The 24,539-nt window shown below is 36.5% G+C and overlaps 2 protein-coding genes across 2 annotated transcripts; both read right to left on the bottom strand.

The window, feature by feature from the left end:
* Positions 1-8,734: 8,734 nt before the first annotated feature.
* Positions 8,735-13,640, bottom strand: LOC101544470 (keratin-associated protein 13-1-like). The gene is made up of 2 exons (XM_012935092.2): positions 13,624-13,640; positions 8,735-9,308 (listed from the first exon to the last, which is right to left on the bottom strand). Exon 2 carries the CDS (start codon positions 9,290-9,292, stop codon positions 8,735-8,737), a length of 558 nt encoding a protein of 185 aa, XP_012790546.2. The 5' UTR covers positions 9,293-9,308; positions 13,624-13,640.
* A 5,751-nt stretch (positions 13,641-19,391) lies between these two features.
* LOC101544736 (keratin-associated protein 13-1-like) lies at positions 19,392-20,012 on the bottom strand. Its single transcript, XM_004618996.2, has one exon. It carries the CDS (start codon positions 20,010-20,012, stop codon positions 19,455-19,457), a length of 558 nt encoding a protein of 185 aa, XP_004619053.2. The 3' UTR covers positions 19,392-19,454.
* Positions 20,013-24,539: the final 4,527 nt, after the last annotated feature.

Raw genomic sequence — 24,539 nt, 5'->3', positions numbered from 1 at the left:
TTTGGCAGGAGAAGAGCTGAGTGGAGTTGGAGGGAAAGGATTCTGAGGTTGAATGTCGGTTCCCTGAAGAGAGAGCCTTTTTATACTCTCAAACATGGGTGTGACACGCTTTACAATCACATGACCAGCACTAGCAATATCTCATTTAAAGATGAATTACACAATAAATTTTAATTGCAGTGAATTAGTCTCCAGCATCATTGCTTTCTACAGGCGAATTCATCATGTTATTTGAACACGAAGTCAATGACTCCACCAGTGTCACAAATGCCAAGAATCTCTGCAATTAATATCATAACTCACAGACATTATTCACTGATTGAATAATGTCATATTCTATGAATTCACTGATTGTAAATTCAGCATACCACCAGTCAGTAACCCACTGAGTTCAATTTATTTTGAGAATATCTTGTCTAGCTGATGTTAAGGGCAGCTTTATATATATATATATATATATATATATATATATATATATATACATATATATGTATATGAAAGGTTCTTTTTCTTTCTATCAATTATGCTGAGACACTGGGTTATCAATACCATCTTCCATCTTAAAATTTGAATATTCTCTTTTCCCTATTTTACAGGTATTGTTCTACATTTTATTTGCTATGTAAAGTTTTGTAGAACAGGAAGCAGGATAAAGTTAATTGAATGGAAATATATGAATATTTTGTACCTATTTATTTATAACAATATCTGAAGATTACATAGATCAAGCAAGATATTTAGAAGCAAATGATATGAAAACTATTTTGAAATAGTTTATGTAGATTCTACTTTTGTTTTGACATACATAACTGAAAAGACCTGTATGTCAAATATGCAGCATGCCATTCACATGAACTTATATTGCAAATATCAATTCAAACAGAAGTGGAATAATTACAGTTTGTGTGATCAATGGAGATAGAAAAATGTGTAGGGCATTTGGCTTTTAATTAATCAACTTTGATGCCTGCAACACATTTGGTCCCTCCCAGCCCTGCTCCCAATTCTGAGAGCCAGGAATCAGCCCTGAGTATCACTGGTTTTGACTTTAAAACTGAAATAAAATAAGAAATATGAACATTTGTATCCCTCTGTTGCTTTTCATCGCGCAAACTACATGATAGCAATTCTTACAAGGACTATATTGTGTTATTTTCTATAAATGAAATTATCTCATTTATTGAGTATAGGAGTTTGTGTAGATTATATGAAAATACCATATCATTTTGCACAAAGAAATGAAGCATTATGCTTCTGGGAACTTTTGGGGAGTCTGGAAACAAATATACTTACCTTTTCCTTAGTATATTTGAAGAAAAACTGTATTCCTGAGGAAAGAGAAGGAAACTGCTGGCCGTTTTGCCAATCCTTTTTATTCAAATTAAATTTGGTATACCAGCTAGATAGTTATTTTTCCACCATTAATACATCTTGCTCCAGGATTCACTATCAGGCATTATGTTCCTTTATTGTTGCTTGTTTTTAGTCCACTTCCAGTGGGGCTCACGGGTTAGTCTTTACTCTTAGCTCAAGAGATTACTACCTTGATGGCACCATGTGGGCTGCCAGGGATTGAACCTGGATTGGTGACATGCAAGGCAAGCATCTTTTGGTGTTTCTCAGGTTATTTTTGTCACATAGCCTCACATAGTTATATAATTATGCCCCAAGATGAATCTATAAAGAGTCACTGTTCACAGTCATAGTATGAGATTGTTTGAGCTCTGCCTAGGTCAGGCTCAGAAAGCTCATGCTGGGCCTGGGGTCTAGGGCTTCATCTTGAACTTTCAAACACACAAGAGAAATCATTATTTCTGTGCCATAGCTGCTCTGCGGCTTGTGTCCTTCAAGAGAAAGTGCCAGCTTTTGGGAGGAAGGATAATAACAACCTTATTAAGCCTCTACAAAGGAATTGGTTGGTTTGTGTTTTTCTGTTTATGAAACACACTTGATGGCACTAGGGTGGGGGGTCAGAGGCCTAACCATCAGGGGGAATGCCAGGGATTGAACCTTCAGCTTGTAGAGAGCACTGTCTTCTTTGACTCTGATTTTTTTTAAGTGTCAAAGCTGTAAGTAAATCAGTGTTTTTGTATTCTAAAGTGAGAGTGACTAATCAGATTTAAATAGTATTAGAACAAGAACCTGGAGCAGATAGCACAGTGGGTAGGGTGTTTGCCTTGCACGCAGTCAACCCGGGTTTGATTCTTCCGTCTGTCTCAGAGAGCCTTGCAAGTTACTGAGAGTATCCCTCCCCCACAGCAGAGCCTGGCAAGCTACCTGTGACATATTCAATATCCCAAAGACAGTAACAGGAAGTCTCACAGTGGAGACGTTACTGGTGCCCGCTCGAGCAAATCAATGAACAATCGAATGACAGTGCTCTACCATCTAAGTAGTTCATCAGATTTCATATGTACATGACTCATATTTTAATTACACTTAAAATGTTTCCAGAGAATATTCATTTCTGGAATAGCTTGCATTAGGCAATGCATGTACATCTTTATCACCAGATAATTTCATATAATTCATGTAATTTTATATGATTTTTTAAATTTACATTTCCTCCAGTTAACATTAAGATTAATTTTGCCCTATAACCTATCTATTTAGAAGTATAACTAGACAAAAATTAATAATGATAAAATAAAGAATTAATTTAGTTCAGATAAAAAAAACTAAAACGGTAGGTTTGGTATTAAAGGAGGGAACTTAAACCACTACATTGTTGAAGACTGTTTCACTAAAATATAGTTTAAAGACAGAATGAAATGTCTCCTGGTTTCTTATGAAACTGTGCCACAAACTTATATTAAGCAAAACTACACAATACTAGAATCAATCTTCCGTTAGAAGTATGTAATTGAATTGAGAGTCCCGAGGTAAACTCTCAAATGTAGGAGCAGTTAACCTGTGAAAAGTCTGTTACCGCTAGAAGGAGATCAAGAAAAGTCTCTTCAACAAATGATTCTGGGGGGAAAAAAATCCCTGTGCAAAAAAGTTATCACTAGAATCCTATCTTTTTTTCTTTTTTCTTTTTTTTTTTTTTGCTTTCTGGGTCACACCCAGCGATGCACAGGGGTTACTCCTGGCTCTGCACTCAGGAATTTCTCCAGGCAGTGCTCAAGGGATCATACGGGATGCTGGGAATCGAACCCGGGTCTGCCATGTGCAAGTCAAATGCCCTACCCGCTGTGCTATTGCTCCAGCCCCTAGAACCCTATTTCACACCACATGCAAAGGTTAACTCAAAATACAGTAAAGACCCCAACATCAGACCTTTATTACATAGACTAAGGAGTACTTAGGCCTGTTCATCTACAATACTAATTCCAGGAGAATTGTGAATGAGAATATATTCCTGGCGAAGAAGTCATGCATATACAAATGAGACTATGGCAAATGGAATAGCTGCTTCACAGATCAACTAAATTATTTTTCATTTCAGAGATAAAAGTGATATTTGAAGAGATATCTCTCTTATAGGAGAAACTGTTTGTAAGTCCTATGTAGAATAAATGACTGGTTTTCATAATATCTGAGCACTCTCATTGTTCCACCATAAAAATCCCAAGAATACCATCAAGAAATAAGGAATCTGAACAGATAATTCTTCAGAGAAGAATTCGCTAACTACTTATAAAAGGTTTTATCATAACAGTTATCAGGATAATGCTAGTAAAATAAAAATGAGTTAGTGCATCACACCAGAGACATTTGCAGATATCAAAGAGATGGACAATATTGATGCTGCGAGGATGAATCAGTTAAAATGGTACCTTAGTGTTGTTTATAGCTCAGCTCTCTGATTTAGCCTTTATGTTAAATAGTGTCAACTTCTTACATTTTCTACAATAGAAAATCCATATTAGCTGTTAAGTCTCTTCTTGGGTGTCTAACCAATAGCTGTAAGACTTTAATCTACAGGTACATTCACACACATATGTGGATAACAATGTTATTTCTGAGAGCTGAAAATCACCCAAGCATCCAACGAAAGATGAATGACTGCAGTATATATACCATGCATGCAGAATCTAAAGCTATGAGAAAATATGGAATGTTGCAGTTGACTGGACCCTGGAGGAAATTGGGGGGATAAATCTAAGTCCTGTGTCAGAATGAAAGAGACAAAGCACCAGCATCGATTGACTCATTTGTGGAGTATAAAGAAACAAAGGAGGCAGGGATTCCCTTTTGCTTTCTCTCTCCTTTTGGGTGTTGTGGTTTGCAGTAGAGGTATTAAGTGGCCATCATGTTCAGTCTATAGTCCACTTTCAGCCAGCATCTCCCATCCCTAATGGGCCCTCCCAGCACCCTTTACTTGGTGGTCCCTTCTCTATCTGAGCTGCCTTTACCCCCTGCATGCGAGGCCGGATTCTAAACTGTGGAGTAATCCCCCTGGTACTTATCTCTACTGTTCTTGGGTGTTAGTCTCCCATCCTGTTACTTTATATTCCACAAATGAGTGCAATCTTTCTACGCCTGTCCCTCTCTTTCTGACTCATTTCACTTAAAATGCTACTTTCCATGTTGATCCACCTGTATGCAAATTAACTATACCTTATGGTGATTCACTAATAAAAAAATAGGAAAAATTGAAACAAAGGAGGGGAATGACAGCAAAACTCTGAGAGGATGGGAACAAAGGCTGAGATAATGTCAGCAGAACAATGAACAGAGGATTCCAGATTGGGCACTGTGGGATTGTGGATGAAAATCTTTGACATTGTGTTTGCTGAGGGTGAAGCACAGTCACTGCAGCTAATAAGACAGCCAGGTGTATATATCCTTAAACCACATGACCTCCATAAAAGTAATTTGTGCCACAGAGATATCACACTGGTATAGAGATTATCTTGAAGTCCAAATCTGCTTTGACCCTGGCTCCACCACCATGTCTAAACCAGAAATAAGAGCCACAGGCAAGCCTTGAGCACAGCTGAGTGTGCACCGTCCTCCAAATAAAACCGTATCCAAAAACACAGTCTCTGATCCTGAACAAATACTGAAACTCTCTTCTACTAAAAATAGATTTTCTTATGTTAGTCAACACAATAGGTGAGCTTTTAGGGGCTGGAGTGATAGCACAGTGGATAGGGCTTTTGCCTTGCACAGGGCTGACCCAGGTTTGATTCCCATTTGGTCTCCTGAGCACTGCCAGGCTTAATTCCTGAGTATAGAGGCAGGAATAATCCCTGTGCATCGCCGGGTGTGACCAAAAAAGCAAAAACAACAACAACAAAAACAACAACAAAAGGTGTTTTTAAAATGCTGTATCGTGCAAAAGAAAGCAAAACTAATTTAATCCTGCTTTACTCATCTCAAAATAGCTAACAAGAATTATTAGTTGTAGTAGAGTAAGGTATTTCAAAATGATTACGTATATACATGTACATATTCAGCCACACCGTGGATTTAGAATTGCCATTACAATGATGTCAGAACTTGCTATCTTCACTGTGTTTCATTTTTCCTAATGCACCATTCAACAAATTTAGCTGTTAGATGGAAATGTTCTTCTGCCCACCAAGTATCTTTTCAGTTGCGTCTAAGGAATTTTTATGATTTCATCAACTGTACACTTAATTCATCACATCATTTAATTTTAGAATATCTGCAGTTGCATTGAACTTTTTCAATGGTCTTCAAAAGTTTCAGTCCATTATTTTAATTCCCTAGAATGCCTATATTGGATAATTAGCTTCTATATCTAATTTTTCCTTACACTGGAAGGAAGAGTTTTTCTATTGCAGAAATATTTTCTATTTAATTATTTCTTTGTTCCTTGAAGTATCTGAAAATTATTTTTAGGTTTGATTACCAAAGCTTATGTCTGTATTATATATAGTTCCTCTACATAGTAATGTGTATATGTTTATTTTTGTGTATTCCATATATTTCTAAAATTATTTATACCTTAATCTTTATAATTAACTATGTTTATATCAACTTCCATTATATTAATAATGCAAGTATAATTAAAATTATAGTTAAAAATTATTTAACCCTGTAGCAAAATAATTTAAGATTCAACCCTCTATAATATTATATGGTAATCTATGGCAAAGATTTGGAACTGAACTTGTAAAAAAGGAAATGCTGGTTATTCGTCCTACCCTAAAGTGATTTTCTGTGTGACAGAAAATTTCATTGTATACTTCTGACCTTCAATTTCTGTTTCCCAGATCATGAGTCTCATTCATTCTCAAACTTAGTAAACAACATCACTAATAGAAAACCATTAACAAAACATACTCATCTATATATGTTCTTGTTATTTAAAATTCTTTTAAGTTTTGTTTTAACCAGACTGGTCCAAAGGTGTCACAAGACAGCAGTGGAGGTTCATGGTCCCCTTGGAGCTGGTGACGAGCAGTAACTTTTTACATCAATATTATCATCTTCAACATTAACCATATTACCTTCATTTCAACAAAAATGAATCTTAGAAAGTTTTGACTCTACTAATTTCTGGATTTCAAATATAATTTCTTTGTCTATATTTTCTAAGTTAAATACATTGGTTCCATTTCAAGAATTGTTTTGACATGTAAGCTTATGCACTTTTACTCTCCATACTTAGAAATGAACTAAAAGTTTACTAAATATTCAGCTATCACTTGAAAGAATATGGGAGGCATGTTTGTCCTTTTCTACATCATTTAATTCAACTTCCATTGTTCTTTTCATGTTCCTGTGTCTTGCTATTTTGAATATGTTTTATATTTTAAGATCATAAAAAGATTTTCTCAAAGTTCCCTTTGCTTGTATTTCTTACATTTAACATAAAAATTTCTATTATGGACATCTTTCTCTAAGATCTATTGTACAGCCATGAGAAATAGTGTGTGAAAGTATTTATTAAGCATTATATATATTTTAGTCATACTTTTGAGGTTTTTGTCAAACTTATTTTGTTTTCTTAATTTCATTTTTCTAGAATTATGTTTCCTTAAAATGAAACATAACATTGCCTCCATTTTTGGTTGATATGTTCATTAATATATGTGAGACTAAAACATAAACATTCAGACATTGTTTGGAACATGAACATATCCATGAAAAATATAAGCTCTAGAGTAATATATACATCTATCAATTTTTGTGATATATATCCTTATATATCTGGAAATGAAATCATAGTGAAGGTTCAGAAGGAAATGGTGGCACATGAAAAGTTTACCACCAATATTGGGTGATCAAGCAAGGTTACTATTTTTACATATTTTCCATGGCCTTCAGTTCATTTTTTCTTATGTATATAAAATATTTCCATATAAACCTAAATATAATTGTTTCTTTTGAAGTTTATGATAAAACTATCAACTAGATCATCTCACTTATTTGTGTAGATGTATCAAAAAAAGTAAATAGAGTATTTAGAATGACAAATCCATGACCTTGAATTAGAAAAATTTGGTACCCATGTACCAAATGGTAGGAGAAAGGATGGAGGTGAGACAGACCAGAAGTAGCATAAAGATATTTGTAGAAGGTATTGCAGACTGTATTTGGTGAGAATGAGGTGGAGTAATAATGTAAATCAATACCACAGTTAATTGGCATTAACATTATTTTAACCAGGTTACCTAAACTATCATAAAATATTTTTTGTAAAACTCTCAGATGCCAGAGAGACAAGCATCTGACACTTGTTCATTTCCTAGTGCCACACACTTTCTCTCAGGCACCCCCAGGTGCCATCAGAGCTCAGAGTCAGGATTAAGCACCACTGAATTTGACTCAAACACAATAAGCCAAATTATTTTCCCCCTTTGTCTATTTCTTCATTGTCTTTCATTTTTCAGAGAGAGAAAGAAAGGAAGAAAGGAAGGAAGAAAGGAAGAAAGGAAGGAAAGAAAGAAAGAAAGGAAGGAAGGAAGGAAGGAAGGAAGGAAGGAAGGAAGGAAGGAAGGAAGGAAGGAAGGAAGGAAGAAAGGAAGGAAGGAAAGAAGGAAGGAAGGAAAGAAGGAAAGAAGGAAAGAAAGAAAGAAAAAAGAAAGAGAAGGAAAGAAAAGAAAGAAAGAAAGGAAGGAAGGAAGGAAGGAAGGAAGGAAGGAAGGAAGGAAGGAAGGAAGGAAGGAAGGAAGGAAGGAAGGAAAGAAGGAAGGGAGAGAAAAGAAAGGAAGGGAGAGGAAAGAAAGAAAGAAAGAAAGAAAGAAAGAAAGAAAGAAAGAAAGAAAGAAAGAAAGAAAGAAAGAAAGAAAGAAAGAAAGAAAGAAAGAAAGAAATAATGCAAACAAAAAAGAACTATCAACTACAGCTGGTCTCGATTGATAACCTATAGGTATATATCTGAAGACACGAAACTAGGGATAAATCAATTCTGATCATGATTCTGAAATCCAAATTCGCTGATAGCGATAGCATCCTTTTCTTCTTCTCGGAAACCCTGTTATTATTCAACTCACAACAGGAATAAAAGAGCTGGATGATAGAGTTAGTAAAGTCATAAGATTATAAGAATAGGGATTTTTGGGAAACAATCTGGAAGAAAATACAAATTCAATTTTAGAGTAGAACATAGACTTTATTTTTGGTTAATACTGGGTTATACAACATTCAGGTAAATTCTGTAGCCAGTGTCCAGTATTTGAGGTAACAGGCAGCTGAGAAAAATTGTCAAAAATAAGAGAGAAATCCTATGTAGGGATGATGAGGTTAACACAGCTTGAGAAGAGAAGCATTGATTATATTGGAACACAAAGTGAGAAAGGAAAAGAGGTGACCATTAGCAGCCAGATCCAAAGATTGGTCTATAACAAGAAGACTGGCAGGGCAGGGAAGTCAGGTAGGAAGGGCGGCAGAACGCAGAGCCATAGGTCAGAGAAGGGAAGCCACTGGCCCCACAGGCCAGGGGTCTGAAGCCGCTGGGCCCACAGCTCACGGAGTAGCGGCTTCCAGCCCCATAGCCCAGGGAGCAGCTGCTGCTGCTCCAGCCCCTGGACCCAGCATAAGGGGACCCGCAGGGGCTGCAGAGGGTGGAGGGCCTGGGGCGGGAGCAGGGGGACTGGCAAGGGCTGCAGTGGCTGGAGGGCCCAGGGAGGTAGCAGGAGGGTTGGCAGGAGATGGGCACCATGCAGGGAGCCTGGCACCTGCTGGGCTGGCAGATGGTTTCCCCACAGGCGGTGTGCAGAGAGGATCCCAGCTGGCAGGGGCTGGGAGAGCAGGCATCTGTGCTGTAGACCAGGTTGCTGGGGTAGGAGGATCCACAGGCAGAGGCTGAGTAGCGCAGGCAGCTCCCCAGGGAGCTGGAGGAGAAGTTTCCAGAGCGGCAGTTGCTGGACATTTTGGCAGGAGAAGAGCTGAGTGGAGTTGGAGGGAAAGGATTCTGAGGTTGGATGTCGATTCCCTGAAGAGAGAGCCTTTTTATACTCTCAAACATGGGTGTGACATGCTTTACAATCACGTGACTAGCACTAGGATTATCTCGTTTTGCATATGGTTACACAATAAATTTTAATTGCAATGAATTAGTCCTCAGCATCCTTTTTTTCCCCCCTATAGATAATTTCGTTATGTTCTTTACTACTAAGTTAAAGAGTTCCATAGTGTCAGAAATGCTATGACTCTAGGCAATTAATACCATGTCCCGTCTATTCATTGACTGGAATGTTAGTACACTACCACTTGGTCAAGAGTTGCTTAGCCCTTGCAAATATGCCATCTGGTTGTTGGTAAGAACAATCACAGAAATTAAACAAGTCTATTTATTATTTCTGTAGAAACACTCTGCTCATCAGTGTGGCTCCCTTTAAGTACTCTATCATTCTCTCTGTCTCTTTCTCTCTCTCTCTTTCTATATTTTGCAGACTTACTATGTGCTTTATTTGATACTCCAATATTTCTACATGATAAAAGTGATTAAGTTAATTGAAGAAACACATGATGATTATAGATGTCTATACACAGATTTATATAATAAATTTATTTATATTGTATCAGTGAACCAAGATATTTAGGTGAAACTTACTGTGGAACACTAAATTCAAATACGAGTTCTGTGGATTCTACATTTTCACTCATATTAATAACTGAAAAGACTATCAAATACAGTACCCAGTTCACATGAGCCTATAGTACAAATGTCAGTTCAAACTGAGGTGGATAAAGACATGTACCATGTGTCAAGCAGCTAGAACAATGTGTGGTCATTTCACTTGCACTGACTCAAGTTTGATCCCTGCACCACACTTCTTTTCCATCCCTCTCAGGGTGATCTTTGAGGTGAGAGGATTCAACTCTGAGCCTCTCTATGCTTAATTGCAACATTGAAACTAAATAAAAAATATATACACTGTGGAGTCAAACTATAAAGTTTCTGTACACTGAATATTTATATCACTTTGACCCTTGCTCTTATCTGCTTAAGTACACTGTAGCAATTTTTTTTGCTAAGACTTTACATTGTGTTATGGTCTATAAATGAATTATTCTGATTTGCTGAATATAAGATTTGGGATACATTATATAAAAATACCATAATATTTTACACAAGGAAATTGAGCATCATGCCTTCTGGAATTTTCTACGGAGACTGGATCCCAATATACTTACCCATTTCCATATTTGAAGAGCAGCTGTATTCTTGAGAAAAGCAGAGGAAGCTTATGACTATGTTATTATAACCCTTTAAAATTTAAGTGAGGTTATCATCAAAATAACTCATGAGATTTCATACGTGCATTATTTGTTTTCTACTTATATTTGAAATTTGTCCAGAGAACATCTATTTCTGGAACAGCTCCCACCAGGAAGTACCTGAATATACTTTTTTACCAGATAATTTCATATAGTTCACATAATTTCTTATCCTTTTTGTCCTTGTAAGCTTTACACTTCCTTGAGTGTACTTTATGATAAACTATGCAGTTTAATAACATATAATGTTTTAAAGGTATTATCAGACAAAAATAAATATGAAAGAGAAAATAAGTTAAGGTATAAGTGTTGGTATTACAGGATGGAATTAAAAGAACTACATTGTTACTATTTCTTTGAAATATTCTACTTTTCAATATCTATGCCCAGGACAGAAAAACATTCATTCTAAAAGACACTGGCAGTACTTTATTCATTACAGTACTCAGTGTAGTAGCTAAGATTTGGAGGTAACCTAGATGTTCAACAACATATCAGATATCACCAAGCTGTAGTTAATATATGTAATGGAATACTATTCAGCTTAGAGGAATGATAAGATCATGCAAATAGTTTCAAAGTGAATGGAACTGGAAGATAGCATGTTCAGTGTAAAAAGCCAGTGGAAGAGGGACAAACAAAATGGTAAAATTTATAAGTGGTGTTTAGAGTAACTGGATGAGAAAAATGCTGTTTAAAGGGGGAATTCCAAGATGTCTCAGGGCCCCCAAATATAGGGGGGGGATGAAAAAAGCAAAGTCAAGAGGAAGGGGAGAACAGAGAGATGAGAAACATAGGGGAGAAGGTGAAGGAAGTTCATGTACATTAGTAGTAATAAGGAATGGTAGCGAGAAATATTCAAACCATTGATTCAACAACACCGAAGTCACAAGTCCCAAACTTCAATGGCAAAACTTAAATGATGGCAGGCTAGGTATAAGGAGTATAAGGTATAAGGTGCTAGGTATAAGGAGAATAAGGTATAAGGTAGAAGAAACATTGGATCACTGATGAAGGGAAGTTGACACTGGTGGCAGGACCAAAGAATAAACATTGTATGTCAAAAATCCAACTACAGATAACTTTGTAACTCACAGTGCTTTAATAAGATAAATTTGGAGAGAAGATGGACGAATGCAATGACTCCCAGGTTCTTTTTTAAACTCTGAGACAAACCTATCTTAAGCAAACCTGCACGATGCGGGGGAAAAACAGCTTCTCTCAGAAAGACTTTAGAATTTAGAGTCCAGAAGTAAGACATCAGATGTCAGAACAGTTAACCGGTGACGAAGTCTACAAGAGCTAGAAGTAAAGCATGAAAGTCTTCAACAAGTGACTCTGGGAAAAATAGCCTTTTGCAAAATAAATAAAGAAACAAACAAATGACACTAGTTTTCTATCTCACCATACAAAACATTAATTCTAAATATACTAAATACCGCAATATTAGACTTTAATCTATTAAATCCATTAAAGAAAACTTGGCTCCATCCCACTAAAAACCCCAATATTAGACTTTAATCTATTAAATCCATTAAAGAAAATATTGCTCCCAGGAGAACTGTCAGTGAGAAAATATGGCTGACAAAGAAGTCAAAGGCATTAATATGCAAATGGCACTCATCAAAGGAAAAAGCTGTTGCAAAGGAAAGCTAAATGATTTTTCATTACAGAGAAAGAAATGATTCTTAGAAATATCTCTTCGACTAGGAGAAAGTATCTCTAGTCGTGCTAGGATGAATTGCTGGTTTTCATGATCTCTAAAGCTTTCACATTTTGGAACAATAAAAATCCCAAGAGTTCCATTCAAAAAAAAGGAAAAAAACACAAACAGACACTTCACAGAAGGATTGGCCAACAAGTATGTGAAAACTTTTCATCATTACTGTCAGAAAAATGCCCATCAAAACAATGAGATAACCTCTAGATTGACATATATCAAAGTGATGGATGATGATAATGCTAGAAGGGAGATGTAGAGAAAATGGAGTCTTAATTCATACTTGGTGGTATTGTCTGATTAAACCTCTGTGGAAAATGGTGGAGACTCCTTAAAATGTTTAGAATAAAGTATCCACGTTCGCCATAAATTCCCATCTTTGTTCTCTAACCCAGTAGCTCTAAAACATTATACTGTAAATATATTCTCATGACTACGTACATATCAACATTACTCACAGTAGCCAAGAGCTGGAAACTACCCAAGCTTCCATCAAGGATTAGCAAATAAGGATTGCACTATCGACATTCACATGGAATGTCAAGCTATGTGAAGATATGGAATATTGCAGTTTACTACATCCTGGGTCAAAGTGGCAGACATGATTCTAAGTCACCCAGCTCAGAATGAAAAAGACAAAGTACAGATACATTTGCTCATTTTTGCTCATTTGTGGAGTATAAAGAATCAAAGAAGGGAGTGACATTGACCCATGAGATTTTGAAACAAACCAGAGATAATGTCAGCAGAGCAGTGAACAGAGGATTGAAGAGGGTAGGAATCTGAGCAGGGACTGTAGGATTGCGGATGGGTGTGGGAGTTCTTCCTGGTACAGCTCACTGACCCCCTGGACTGCAGAGCTTGTGGAAAAGCCTGAATCTCAGAATTCATGACAGTGAGCTGGTGCCGGGGCCCTGGCATTCCCCGGAGATTAGTATAACTTAATTACGCCTTGCAATTCTCATCAGCCAGGGCTTGTAACTCGGGAAGGTGATGCCAGTTATATCTGTAAGCCTGACTGTTCCACCTCTGCATTAGATGATAGAGACCCCACACCACTCCATCCCATGGAGCAAATGTAGCCATAATTCTGGCCTTCCTCTCCCCCTTTATCACCTGCCCTCCAGTCTCTCATGAACGGAACATATTCCATTTCTTTTCCCTCTAAATAGCATTCTTCTTCCAAAATAAACTAGTCCTTGGACCAGCAGTCAGTGACCCACATGGATGCTTTCTTCTGGCCAATTCAAAGCATCCACATCTCTGAACTATCAGCTTTTGACCATGAAGAATTGTCTTCCCATTGTCAGGTCTTCCTATCAACACCAACAGAATAGGATCTGTGACATTGTGTATGATAAAGGGTCAAGGAGAACCACTGCAGCTAGAAAACAGCAAGGCATACACTGCTTTAATTTCCTCCATACAAATAAATACTTTGGGTCACAAAGACAGCACAGCACATTAGGATCTTGCCTTGCAAGGCTGACCCTGTTTTGATTACTGGCAGCATCACCAAGTGTAATTCCTGAGCACAGAGCCAGGAGCAAACTTTGAGCACTGCTGGGTGTGCACCCTGCTTCCAAATAAAAACAAAACCTAAAAAGACAATGTTAAACTCAACTGAATCTCAAAACTCTCTTTTACTTTAAATAGATTTTCTAAAATACAACTCAAAAGTGAGACTTGAAAGGATATTTTGTGCAAAAGAATGCAAAAGATATTAATCCAGTTTTACTAATCTCAAAATTACTTGTTAACAAGATTTATTAGTTGTAAAGTAAGACATTTTTATAATAGTCATTCTGTAAAGCAGAATGACACATAAGCCTTTATTATTCATGTAAAGGTACCTCAAAACTTAATCCTTCTATAGAGTCACTGCAAATGACCAACAAGTTAATTTACCAAAAATTGAATGAAATCTGACATTCCCTTTCCTAGTCAGGGGAGCCATGTTTAAAATAAACACTAACTATTAAATAATAATAGGAAATAATAAATGAAGTGAGGATGAACATACTTTCTGCGTCATCCTGATTTTTGTGTTAGCACTGTATTAAATATCCTGCATGTATTTCATTTTACTAATGTAAACTAATAATTTTATTGTTGCCTGAAGAATGCTGGACAGGAGTGATAACACAGCAGGTAGGGTGTTTGCCTTGCACACGGCCGACCCGGGTGGTAAGATTCCTCCGTCTCTCTCACAGAGCCTGGCACGCTACCGAGAGTATCCTACCCACAAGGCAGAGCCTGGCAAGCTACCCATGAAGTATTTGATATGCAAAAAACAGTAACAACAAGTCTCACAATGGAGACATTACTGGTACCCGCTCGAGCAAATCGATGAACAACAGGATGACAGTGCTACAGTGCTGAAGAATGCCAGAATATTAGTAAATTTGATGCAAGTTTTTGGTCTCAGTTCATGTATATGTTAGAATATTCTATCATTTAACTTGTGTATAATGTCTCCTTTTCTATTTTGTTTTTGGGGGGTCCACACTCATGGTGTTCAGGGGTTAATTTTGACTCTGCACTCAGAAATTATTCCTGGCAGCGCTCGAAGGACCATATGAGATGCTGGGGATCAAACCTTGGGTCAGGTACATGCAAGACAAACATCCTACAATCTGTACTCTTGCCCCGGTTCTTGTCCTCATCTTTACTTACATTTCCTTAAATTTACACAGGTAAATTTTAATTTAGTCTTCATGTCACCAATTATTTTAATTTTATAAATCATTTTTCTTTTGACTGTCTTATTATATATTTAAATTTGGGGGAGCTAGTTATTATTCTCTAAGAACTTTTATATCCAAAACTAATATATTTTGGGAACAGGATTCTACCTGGTAATCTATTTTGAACATTTTCTTTCTTCAAAATGTTCGATGACATACAGTTGTGTTTCCAACCTTCCCTTTTTTTGTTTAAATGATTAAAGTTATTGTATTTATAGTAAGTTGGGTTATTTTTCTCTTAGCTTGATATATCTTGATTTGTCAATAACTATCATTTTTTTCTATTGACTAAATCATATGTACATATCCAGCCAAACACTCTGTAACCAAAATTGCTATTAAGGGACTCAGTGCACTGTACTGTAGCACTGTCTTCCTGTTGTTCATCGATTTGCTCAAGCGGGCACCAATAACGTCTCCATTGTGAGACTTGTTGTTACTGTTTTTGGCATATCAAATATGCCACGGGTAGCTTGCCAGGATACTGTTGGTAGCTTGCTGGGCAAAGGAAATGAACCCGGTCATTCGAGTGCAAGGCAAACGCTTTACCCGCTGTGCTATAGCTCTGTCCCACGGAGCCATTCAGTGCAATCTTCTGAAATTCAGCATGGTTCTTCTTTTCTGATGCACCATCAATAATTGAACTATTAGGTTTTCACATGGAAGTATTCTATTGACCAACAACTGGCTCTGCAACTGCATCTAAGATACTTTTAATAATGTCATCAGTTGTACATTTAATCTATTACATTTAATATTAGAATATTGCCACAGTTATGTTGATATGTTTCTGTGCTCTGTGAATATTTCAGTCACTCCTTTGGATACTCAATCATGAGTATGCTAGATAATTAGCACCTATATCTACTTTTCTCCTACAATGAGAAGAAGACTTTTTCTTTGACAAATACATATTTTAGATTTAGTTATTTCTTCATTTCTAGAAGCATCCTGACTTTTGTTATTTTTGAAAATTAAAGTATATAGTTATATTATTTGTAGTTCCCCTATGCACCAGTATTTTATGTCTGTCTTTATGTATTTCTATATATTTATAAAATTATGTTTCAATATCTAAATAACCATACTTACATCAATATTGATATATTCATATGATTAAATAATTTAAGGTTCACCTTCATATCATGTTAAACTAGTTATCTGTTGTAATGATTTTGAACTGAACTTTATTTTATAGGAAGGGGAATAGTTTATAATTGACCCATTCTAGCGTGATTTTCAGTGTCCTGAAAAATTTTATTGTATATTTCTGATGTTCAGTTTGTTTCCGAGATCATGAGTCTCTTTTATTGTCAAATTTAATAAACATCACTGATCTAAAACCAATCACAAAAAATCAATTATATATTTCTTTTATTGTAACTTCATTCAAATTTTGTTTTAGCCAGATTGGAACAAAGGTGACGGAAGACAGCAGTGGAGTTTCATGAGCCCTTTGGCAGTTGTGATAAGCAGTAACTTTTTACATCAATATACCTACCCTTACATAATACTTAAACTGTAACAAAAGTGGATTTTTTAAAAAAAAATTAACTGTAGTAATACTGTATTTCACAGATTTTTTTTTATATTTTCTAAATTAATTACATTATTTCTAGTTCCAAAAATTGTTTTAATTTGTAAACGTATGTACTTTTCCTCTCTACTCTTAGATATAAACTTAAAATTTACATCTAAGCACTGGCTTTAACATTTCTTCTCTACAACATGAAAGTATTTTAATAGTAGGGAAGTAAATATGTTCAATCACAGAAGAGGCTTAGTGTTTTAAACAGGAGATGGTTTTTGAAAATTGTGGAGATTTTATATATCATGCCTTTGACAATCTAAATATATGTTCCACCAAAGTTGTTGCTATGTTATTTGTCATTGCAAATCATGTAAAATCTCCTTACTTTGTATACTAACTAAATATCCAATTATCAACTGAAAATGCAGAGCGTGTTCATTCTTTTCTACTTCACTTAATTCACTTTTACTATTCTTCTTTTCATGGTCTGTGTCTTGCTATATTGAATAGTTTTATATTTTAAGATATCATGGAATGGATTTTTCTATAAGTTCCCTTTGTAGTTTGTTCTTCTATTTCTATTTTGCATTTAAAATAAAGATTTCATAATGGACAGCTTTCTCTAAGACTGTACAGTTATGAGAATTAAAGTGTGGAAATATTTATTAACTGTTATTTAAATAATTTAATCTCATTTTAAGCTTTTTATCAAAACCTCTTTGCTTTCCTAATTTAGTTTTTCTAGAATTATATTATCAGAAAGTATTTCTTGAGAAGAGAAATAACACTGGCTCAATTTTTGCTTGAGAGGTAAATTAATGTATGTGAGACCAAAACATTATTACTATGATATTGTTTGAAGCCCAAGTAAATCATAAAAATATAAAATCTAAGTTACTTCACTATTTTTTTCAATTTCTGTGGAGATTTTACTTACATATCTGGAAACAAAACCATAGTGAAATTTCAGCAGGGAAATGAAGGCCCATAAAACAATATTGGATGATCAAACACAGTTAGTTATTTGTACTTGATAATTGTCCTTTGTCTTCAGTTAAAATTTTCTCTTATTTCATGAAAAATACTGTTATATAAAATAAGTATCATAGTGCACTATAGAGTTTATGATAAAACTAGCCACTAGACATTTTGGCACTCAGAGCAGCTTCTTGCAGAAATGCATCTAGACTATGAACTGAGCTACAACCTCGTGCCGCCCAGGGAGGGACTTTCCCTCTCTGCTCTGTTTTTCTGAGCAGAAAATGGCGGCAGCGGCAGCAACCACACAGCAAGAGCCACCCTCTAAGACCCCCAACCCAGAGGTAGGACTTTTTAGTGACATAGCCTATAGGTGGTCCTGGGAGGAGGGGCGGTACCAGCATGCCTTCGGCTCAGATAAAATCCAGAGCTGTGGCTTGAGAAATGAACCCTCTGCTCCTAAAGACTATGATCAAGAGGTCTTCTAACCCATATTGGCACACAGAGTGGCTTCTTGCAGAAATGCATCTAGACTGTGAACTGAGCTAAAATATCAGAAACCCAAAACCCAAAACTCAGAATCTTCACTCTCAGCAATGAAAATAAATTATTAAATGATGCCTTTTCAGCAGGCCTGATTGTTGGGAGAAAATTCCAAACAATAATAGTGAGTTCTCTGTTGAAATATTGAATGTATTCAAAGTATAGAGAGAATAAAGTGAATATCATTAGCTACTTAGGTAGAGGGTGGGTGGGAGGGGGTTATATTGAGGTTCTTGGTGGTGGATCATGTGCACTGGTGAAGGGATGGGGGTTTAATCAGTATAGGACTGAGACTTAAACCTGAAAGCTTTGTAATTTTTTTCACGGTGATTCAATAAAATAAAAACTTAAAAAAAAAAAAAACCAAAAAACTAGCCACTAGATCATCTCACTCATTTGTGGTAGGTGGTGACAAAAAAGTAAATACAGTATTTAGAAAGATAAGTCATTCATCTTGAATTACAAAAATCAGTGTGTAACAAGGAGAAACGGTGAAGAAGAGACAGTCTAGAAGTAACATAAAGACATTTATAGAAGACATTGCAGAATGTACTTGATGACAGTAGTGTGGACTGACAATTGTATTTCAACACCACTGGACGTTAACATTATTTTAACCATGTTATGTAAACTATAATGAAATATATATACATATATATATTTAAATATCAGAGACTGAAGCTATAGCACAGCAGGTAAGGCATTTGCCTTGCATGTGATAAGCCAGGTTCATTTCCTAGCATCCCTTATGGTCCCCTGAGTACCGCCTAGAGTAATTCCTGAGTGCAGAGGCAGGAGTAAGCCCTGCGCATCGTGAAGTGGAGTGTGACCCAGAAACTAAAAATCTATAATGTATAATACCAATGGCACATATCAAGTGAAGAAACAATTCTGGTCCTGGTTTTGAGATCTTAGTTCACTGAGAGCATCTCTTTTTTCTATCACACACCCGGTCATTAATCAACTCACCACAGGAATAAATGAGACGGATACTGGAATTAATAAAGTCATTGAATTAAAAGTACGTGGACTTTTGAAACAATTCTGGAAGAAAATACAAAGGAATTCAATTTCAGAGCAAATATAGACTTTATTTTTAGTTAATATTGGGTGACACAACATTCAGGTAAGTTCTATAACCAGTGTCGTAATTGAAGAGACAGACAGCTGAGGATAACATTATCAAAATGCTAGAGAGAAATGCTATGTAGAAAAGATGAGGTTAAGACAGCATGAGAAGAGAAGTGTTGATTACATTTGGACATAAAGAGAGGAAGTGGTGGGATGATCATTAGCAGCCGGATCCGAAGATTGGTCTATAACAAGAAGACTGGCAGGGCAGGGAAGTCAGGTAGGAAGGGCGGCAGAACGCAGAGCCATAGGTCAGAGAAGGGAAGCCACTGGCCCCACAGGCCAGGGGTCTGAAGCCGCTGGGCCCACAGCTCACGGAGTAGCGGCTTCCAGCCCCATAGCCCAGGGAGCAGCTGCTGCTGCTCCAGCCCCTGGCCCCAGCATAGAGGGACCCGCAGGGGCTGCAGAGGGTGGAGGGCCTGGGGCGGGAGCAGGGGGACTGGCAAGGGCTGCAGTGGCTGGAGGGCCCAGGGAGGTAGCAGGAGGGTTGGCAGGAGATGGGCACCATGCAGGGGGCCTGGCACCTGCTGGGCTGGCAGATGGTTTCCCCACAGGCGGTGTGCAGAGAGGATCCCAGCTGGCAGGGGCTGGGAGAGCAGGTGTCGGTGCGGTAGACCAGGTTGCTGGGGTAAGAGGAGCTGCAGGTAGATGCTGAGTAACGCAGGCAGCTCCCCAGGGAGCTGGAGGAGAAGTTTCCAGAGCGGCAGTTGCTGGACATTTTGTCAGGAGAAGAGACGAGTGGAGTTGGAGAGAAAGGTTTCTGAAGTTGAATGGCACCTCCTGAACCAGAGCCTTTTTATACTCTCAGCGATGGGTGTGCCCTCCTGCACAGTCATGTTACCAATAGCAGGAATCCCTCATTTCCATATGTGTAATATGATAACACTTCTGTAATTGCGTGCTGTTAATCCCTAGCATCATTCTTTTTCATTGGGGAATTCTTCATGGTCTTTTGCTGCTAAGCCAATGACTCCAACAATGGGAGAAAGGCTATGATATACCACGGATGTATGTATTTGCTGCTGGCAACGCCCTGATTTTCTTGATCAAATTTGACCTGAGTGTATCCTGGGACTTACATAATTACTTTTTTCTGTTGGGGATTGAAATGAACCCTTAAATAGTGTCAATTCTACAGAGAGACCAAATTTGTTTTATTTACTAATTTTTTCCAGGCCCCGTACTATAATTCATATTACATCGACTGTCTGTTGGAATTGGACAAATAAATGAATAAGATAAATTAAGAAAATTGGTAAATCCCAGGTACATCTAAAGACTTAAGCAGAGTAATTCTTTAGATGTAAAGTGTAGATGGAGCCAAGAGAGAAGTATAGAAGGTAGCGCATTGGTCTTGCATGTTGCTAAGAGAGGTTCGATCCCCAGCATCCCAAGCTCACCAGGAGTGATTTTTTTAGTGCAGAGGCAGGAGCAATCCTTGAGCCCCATCAGGTGTGAACTTCCCCCAAATGATAGTGATTATGAAAGTCTAATTTGAAAACTCCTAGTATTTACAGTATGTCCACATATTTTAAGACTCACAAAATGAAACTGAAAATTTCATATCTTTAGATCATCAACTCTGTAGTTGGCCAGAATTTGACTAAAAAGCAAGTATTTTGGATTTGGGATTATAATGTCTTTGCCCTGTATGGTGCATGTGCAAATTCTTCCTGATCATCACCTCTTACATACTATGATATGGCAACTATCTAAATATATCCACAATATTAGCTATTTTTAATATTTTATAATTATGGGTAATAGAGTATAAAGTTATGAAGAATACAGGGATTATGCAAACACCAATTTATAAGGAACTGGAGTATCCTGGTATTTGGATTCCTAAGGGAGCTTGAACTAGTTATCTTCAGTGTCCCTGAAATGATGTTCTCAGAAATAACTGTAATTTAAGACACTGAGGTGTAATAGTGGATCTATTATTTCTCTCTCTCTGCCAACGTTCCAAAAAGTGGGCCCAGCATTAACACACTTCATGTATTTTGCATACACATTCTCTCTTGTTCGTCTGTATTTAGAATTTGTCTAGCGCCTACCTACCCTTTTATAGAACAACTCCAATCAGGACTTCTTCCCTATTATATGTCATTGAGACTACAGTTACTCTGGGAAATTCTGAGTTTTTTCTTTCATGCCATTCTCTGTGTCTGAATTACTGAAGTATAATGAATTTGAAGGCTTTTTTTTCCAGCTGAGGCAATTAACTAAGTAGGAAAGTTGGTATTGCAGGAGGAGGGAATAAAGAAGTTGTCTGAAAACATCTGTATTTCTCTTTAATTTATGAAAGAGAATTCAGGTGCTTAATCCAGATTTAACATTTTTTCCATAAATGTAATGATATTTAATTGTTTTCTACCTTCCTTTTTCCTGTCTTAGAAGAATTCATTTGAAAAGTTGCTATTTTTGTACCTAGCTGCTTTCACTGTGGTTCCTTATTTTTTTTTCATTGCTGTTAATCGATTTAACTCAATGGTTAGAAGTATGGACATTTCTTTATCTTTATGAAGCATGGGGATTGTACTGATTTTAGTTTGTAAAATTATATTTTCCCTCCACTTGGAAAATTATCTCTGTAACTGTATTTGCATATGATGATTTCCTGATAGTAGCTTTTTTGGTGATATACATACACATATATATGCATACAGACTCTTTTTAATATTAATGCAATTACCCTTGACCTTTTCATCTTATGAATATTCCAACTCTGTGAAGCTCTGTAAACTATTTTATAGTTTCCATTGCCTTTAAGTTTGAACGTATACTACTGAATGATAAATCTCCAATTATCTGTATTACATCTAAGTATGTTTATTATTTAACCCATATATGCTTAGTTTATTTAATTAATAACTATAATTTTTACTTGGTTGTTTTAAGAAAATAGTTCTTTTTGAGGGATTATCTGTATCTGGCAGTTCTTAAGACAACTTCTGACTCTGTGCTCCAAGATCACACCTGACAGAGCTCCTGGACCATACACGGTGCCAGGAATCAAACTTGGGTCCACTGCATGCAAGGCATGCATTCTATCCCCTGTACTATTTTTCTAGATCCTCAATTTTAGACTTTTTGAGTAACGAACACACTATGTGCATTTGATAGACATTACATAAGACATAACATCAGCATGTCATGGACAAATAACATTTCCTCAATTTTAGTGTAGATATTCAAATTAAATCATTTGCTTAAGGATGCTTTTATTATTTTAAGATGATTATTATCTTTGTCTGAAGCCTGAGTAAAGCCAGGGCAAATGTCAAATCTATCAATTTTGCTCTTTCAGTCAAATTTTAGGACATCTCATACACATGTAACTAAAAATACAAAGATGAAAATTTATCAGGAGATCCAAGCTCTTGGTCACTTTTATAAACGTATTTTTAGTCATCTACAAGCATAATTGCTTATGAGATTATATTTATTTATTATATTAATTTTATTTTTATACATAACCCTAAGTATATACTTCCAGTCATACTTTTCTTCTATGGAGACATGAAACAACTATGAATGATTCTAGTACCCTAGGTCATAAGGTTCAATTTAGTAATAGAAAAGTTAGTAATGAGAAAATAATCTACTTGACAACATTGGGATTTTATTCCATAAAAATGTGTATATTAAGATATTGATTTTTCACTGCTTATATGTAGAGCAATAAAATATTTGAAATCTCCTAAATTAGTTTAGATTCCCAGTTTTATCGGGTTTCAAATCTGATTTGTATGTACATAGTGTTATGTTTACAATTTCTATTTTATAACTCATAATAAAAAACTTATAAGTACTCAGTACACCCATAAACAAAGAGTTGAAAATCATAAAGTATAAATTTATTTAATTATAGCAATAGATATTTTCATATAATTTTAGGAAAAACATACATGATTTCAATCTACAATTCAGACTACAAACTATTCATTTAGTAACAGATTTTAAAAGCAAAGATTGTCTGCCAAAATCTGGGCTTCAAGTGAAGGATATTACAGTCAGACAAGAAGAAGATAATCTTTCATAAAATGATAAGATATATAAAACCTAAGAGGAGAATCATTAATAAGAATGAGAAACAACATCAGAAATACAATGACATGATCAATTAGCAGAGGCAAAAGCTGGGACCACATCCTCACTGAGTAGCGATTTCAAGACTCATAGCCCAGGGAGCAATTGCTGCTGTAACCACAGCCCGGAGATGCAGATTCAGACCTAGAATGGCCGGGACTGAAGATTACAGAGGGTTTGGGGAGTAGAAAGAGGTCTGGCAGGAGATGGGCACCACACACGCTGTCTGACACTTAGTGGGCTTACTGCTGATCTCCTTATGGCCACTATAAAGAGGGGATCCTATTGGGCAGTTAGTGAGGGAGCAGATATTATTGTTGCAGACCAGATTTCTGGGGTAAGATGAGACACAGGAAGATCTTGGGTCTCCCTGAGGGAGCTTGAGGAGAAGTTTCCAGAGCAACAGTTTCTGCACATTTTGGCAGGAGATGAGATCAGATCAGTTACAGTGAGACTGTTGTGAGGTAGGTGTATGTCGCCTTACAATGGAGCCTTTTCATACTTTCAGTGGTGGGTATGACATTGCTCATAATCTCATTACCAGAATTATGAGTCCTCCCTTCCTATGTGTAACTTAATAACATTGTCTGTAATTACTATTATTAATCGTTCGCATCATTCTCTCTTCATGTTCTTTTACCACTAAGCCAATGACTCCAAGAGTGTCAGAAATGTTGTGACTCTCTGTCTTTGATGACATTTGTTTTCTGCTGGGAAAGTCCCTACTCTCCCTGTCAGCCTAGAGCTCTGATGCCTTTGACTATATTTTGGCCGGTTGCATAGCACTAAGGGCAGAATGAAAATGAAGTCATTTTTTCTACCAGAAAATGGAAGCTATATCATTATTTAATTTCAAGTTATTTCCTAATATTCTTCATTGTGAAGGGAAAATATAAAATTTTGAAAGAAAAATTTGGTGAATCATAGAGACGTACCAGGACACGTTTTTAGATGGGAAATTATTAAGATTTATTTGGAATAGAATCACAGTGAATTCTAACTTGTTTTTATGTGCGCTTGTGGAAACCATGCCAGCTATTAAATCCAGATACCTCTTACCTTATTTTTTCTCAGAATTGCTATTTTTGGAGTTTTATAGCTTCACACAAGTTTGGTATCTTTTTTAACAAATTCTTGAAGAATATCATTTTTT

This window comes from Sorex araneus, chromosome 2 (genome assembly GCF_027595985.1).
Source record: "Sorex araneus isolate mSorAra2 chromosome 2, mSorAra2.pri, whole genome shotgun sequence".
In the NCBI taxonomy this organism is placed as follows: domain Eukaryota; kingdom Metazoa; phylum Chordata; class Mammalia; order Eulipotyphla; family Soricidae; genus Sorex; species Sorex araneus.
Note: the sequence above shows the minus strand (reverse complement) of the source record. Positions and strands in the feature narration are given on the sequence as shown.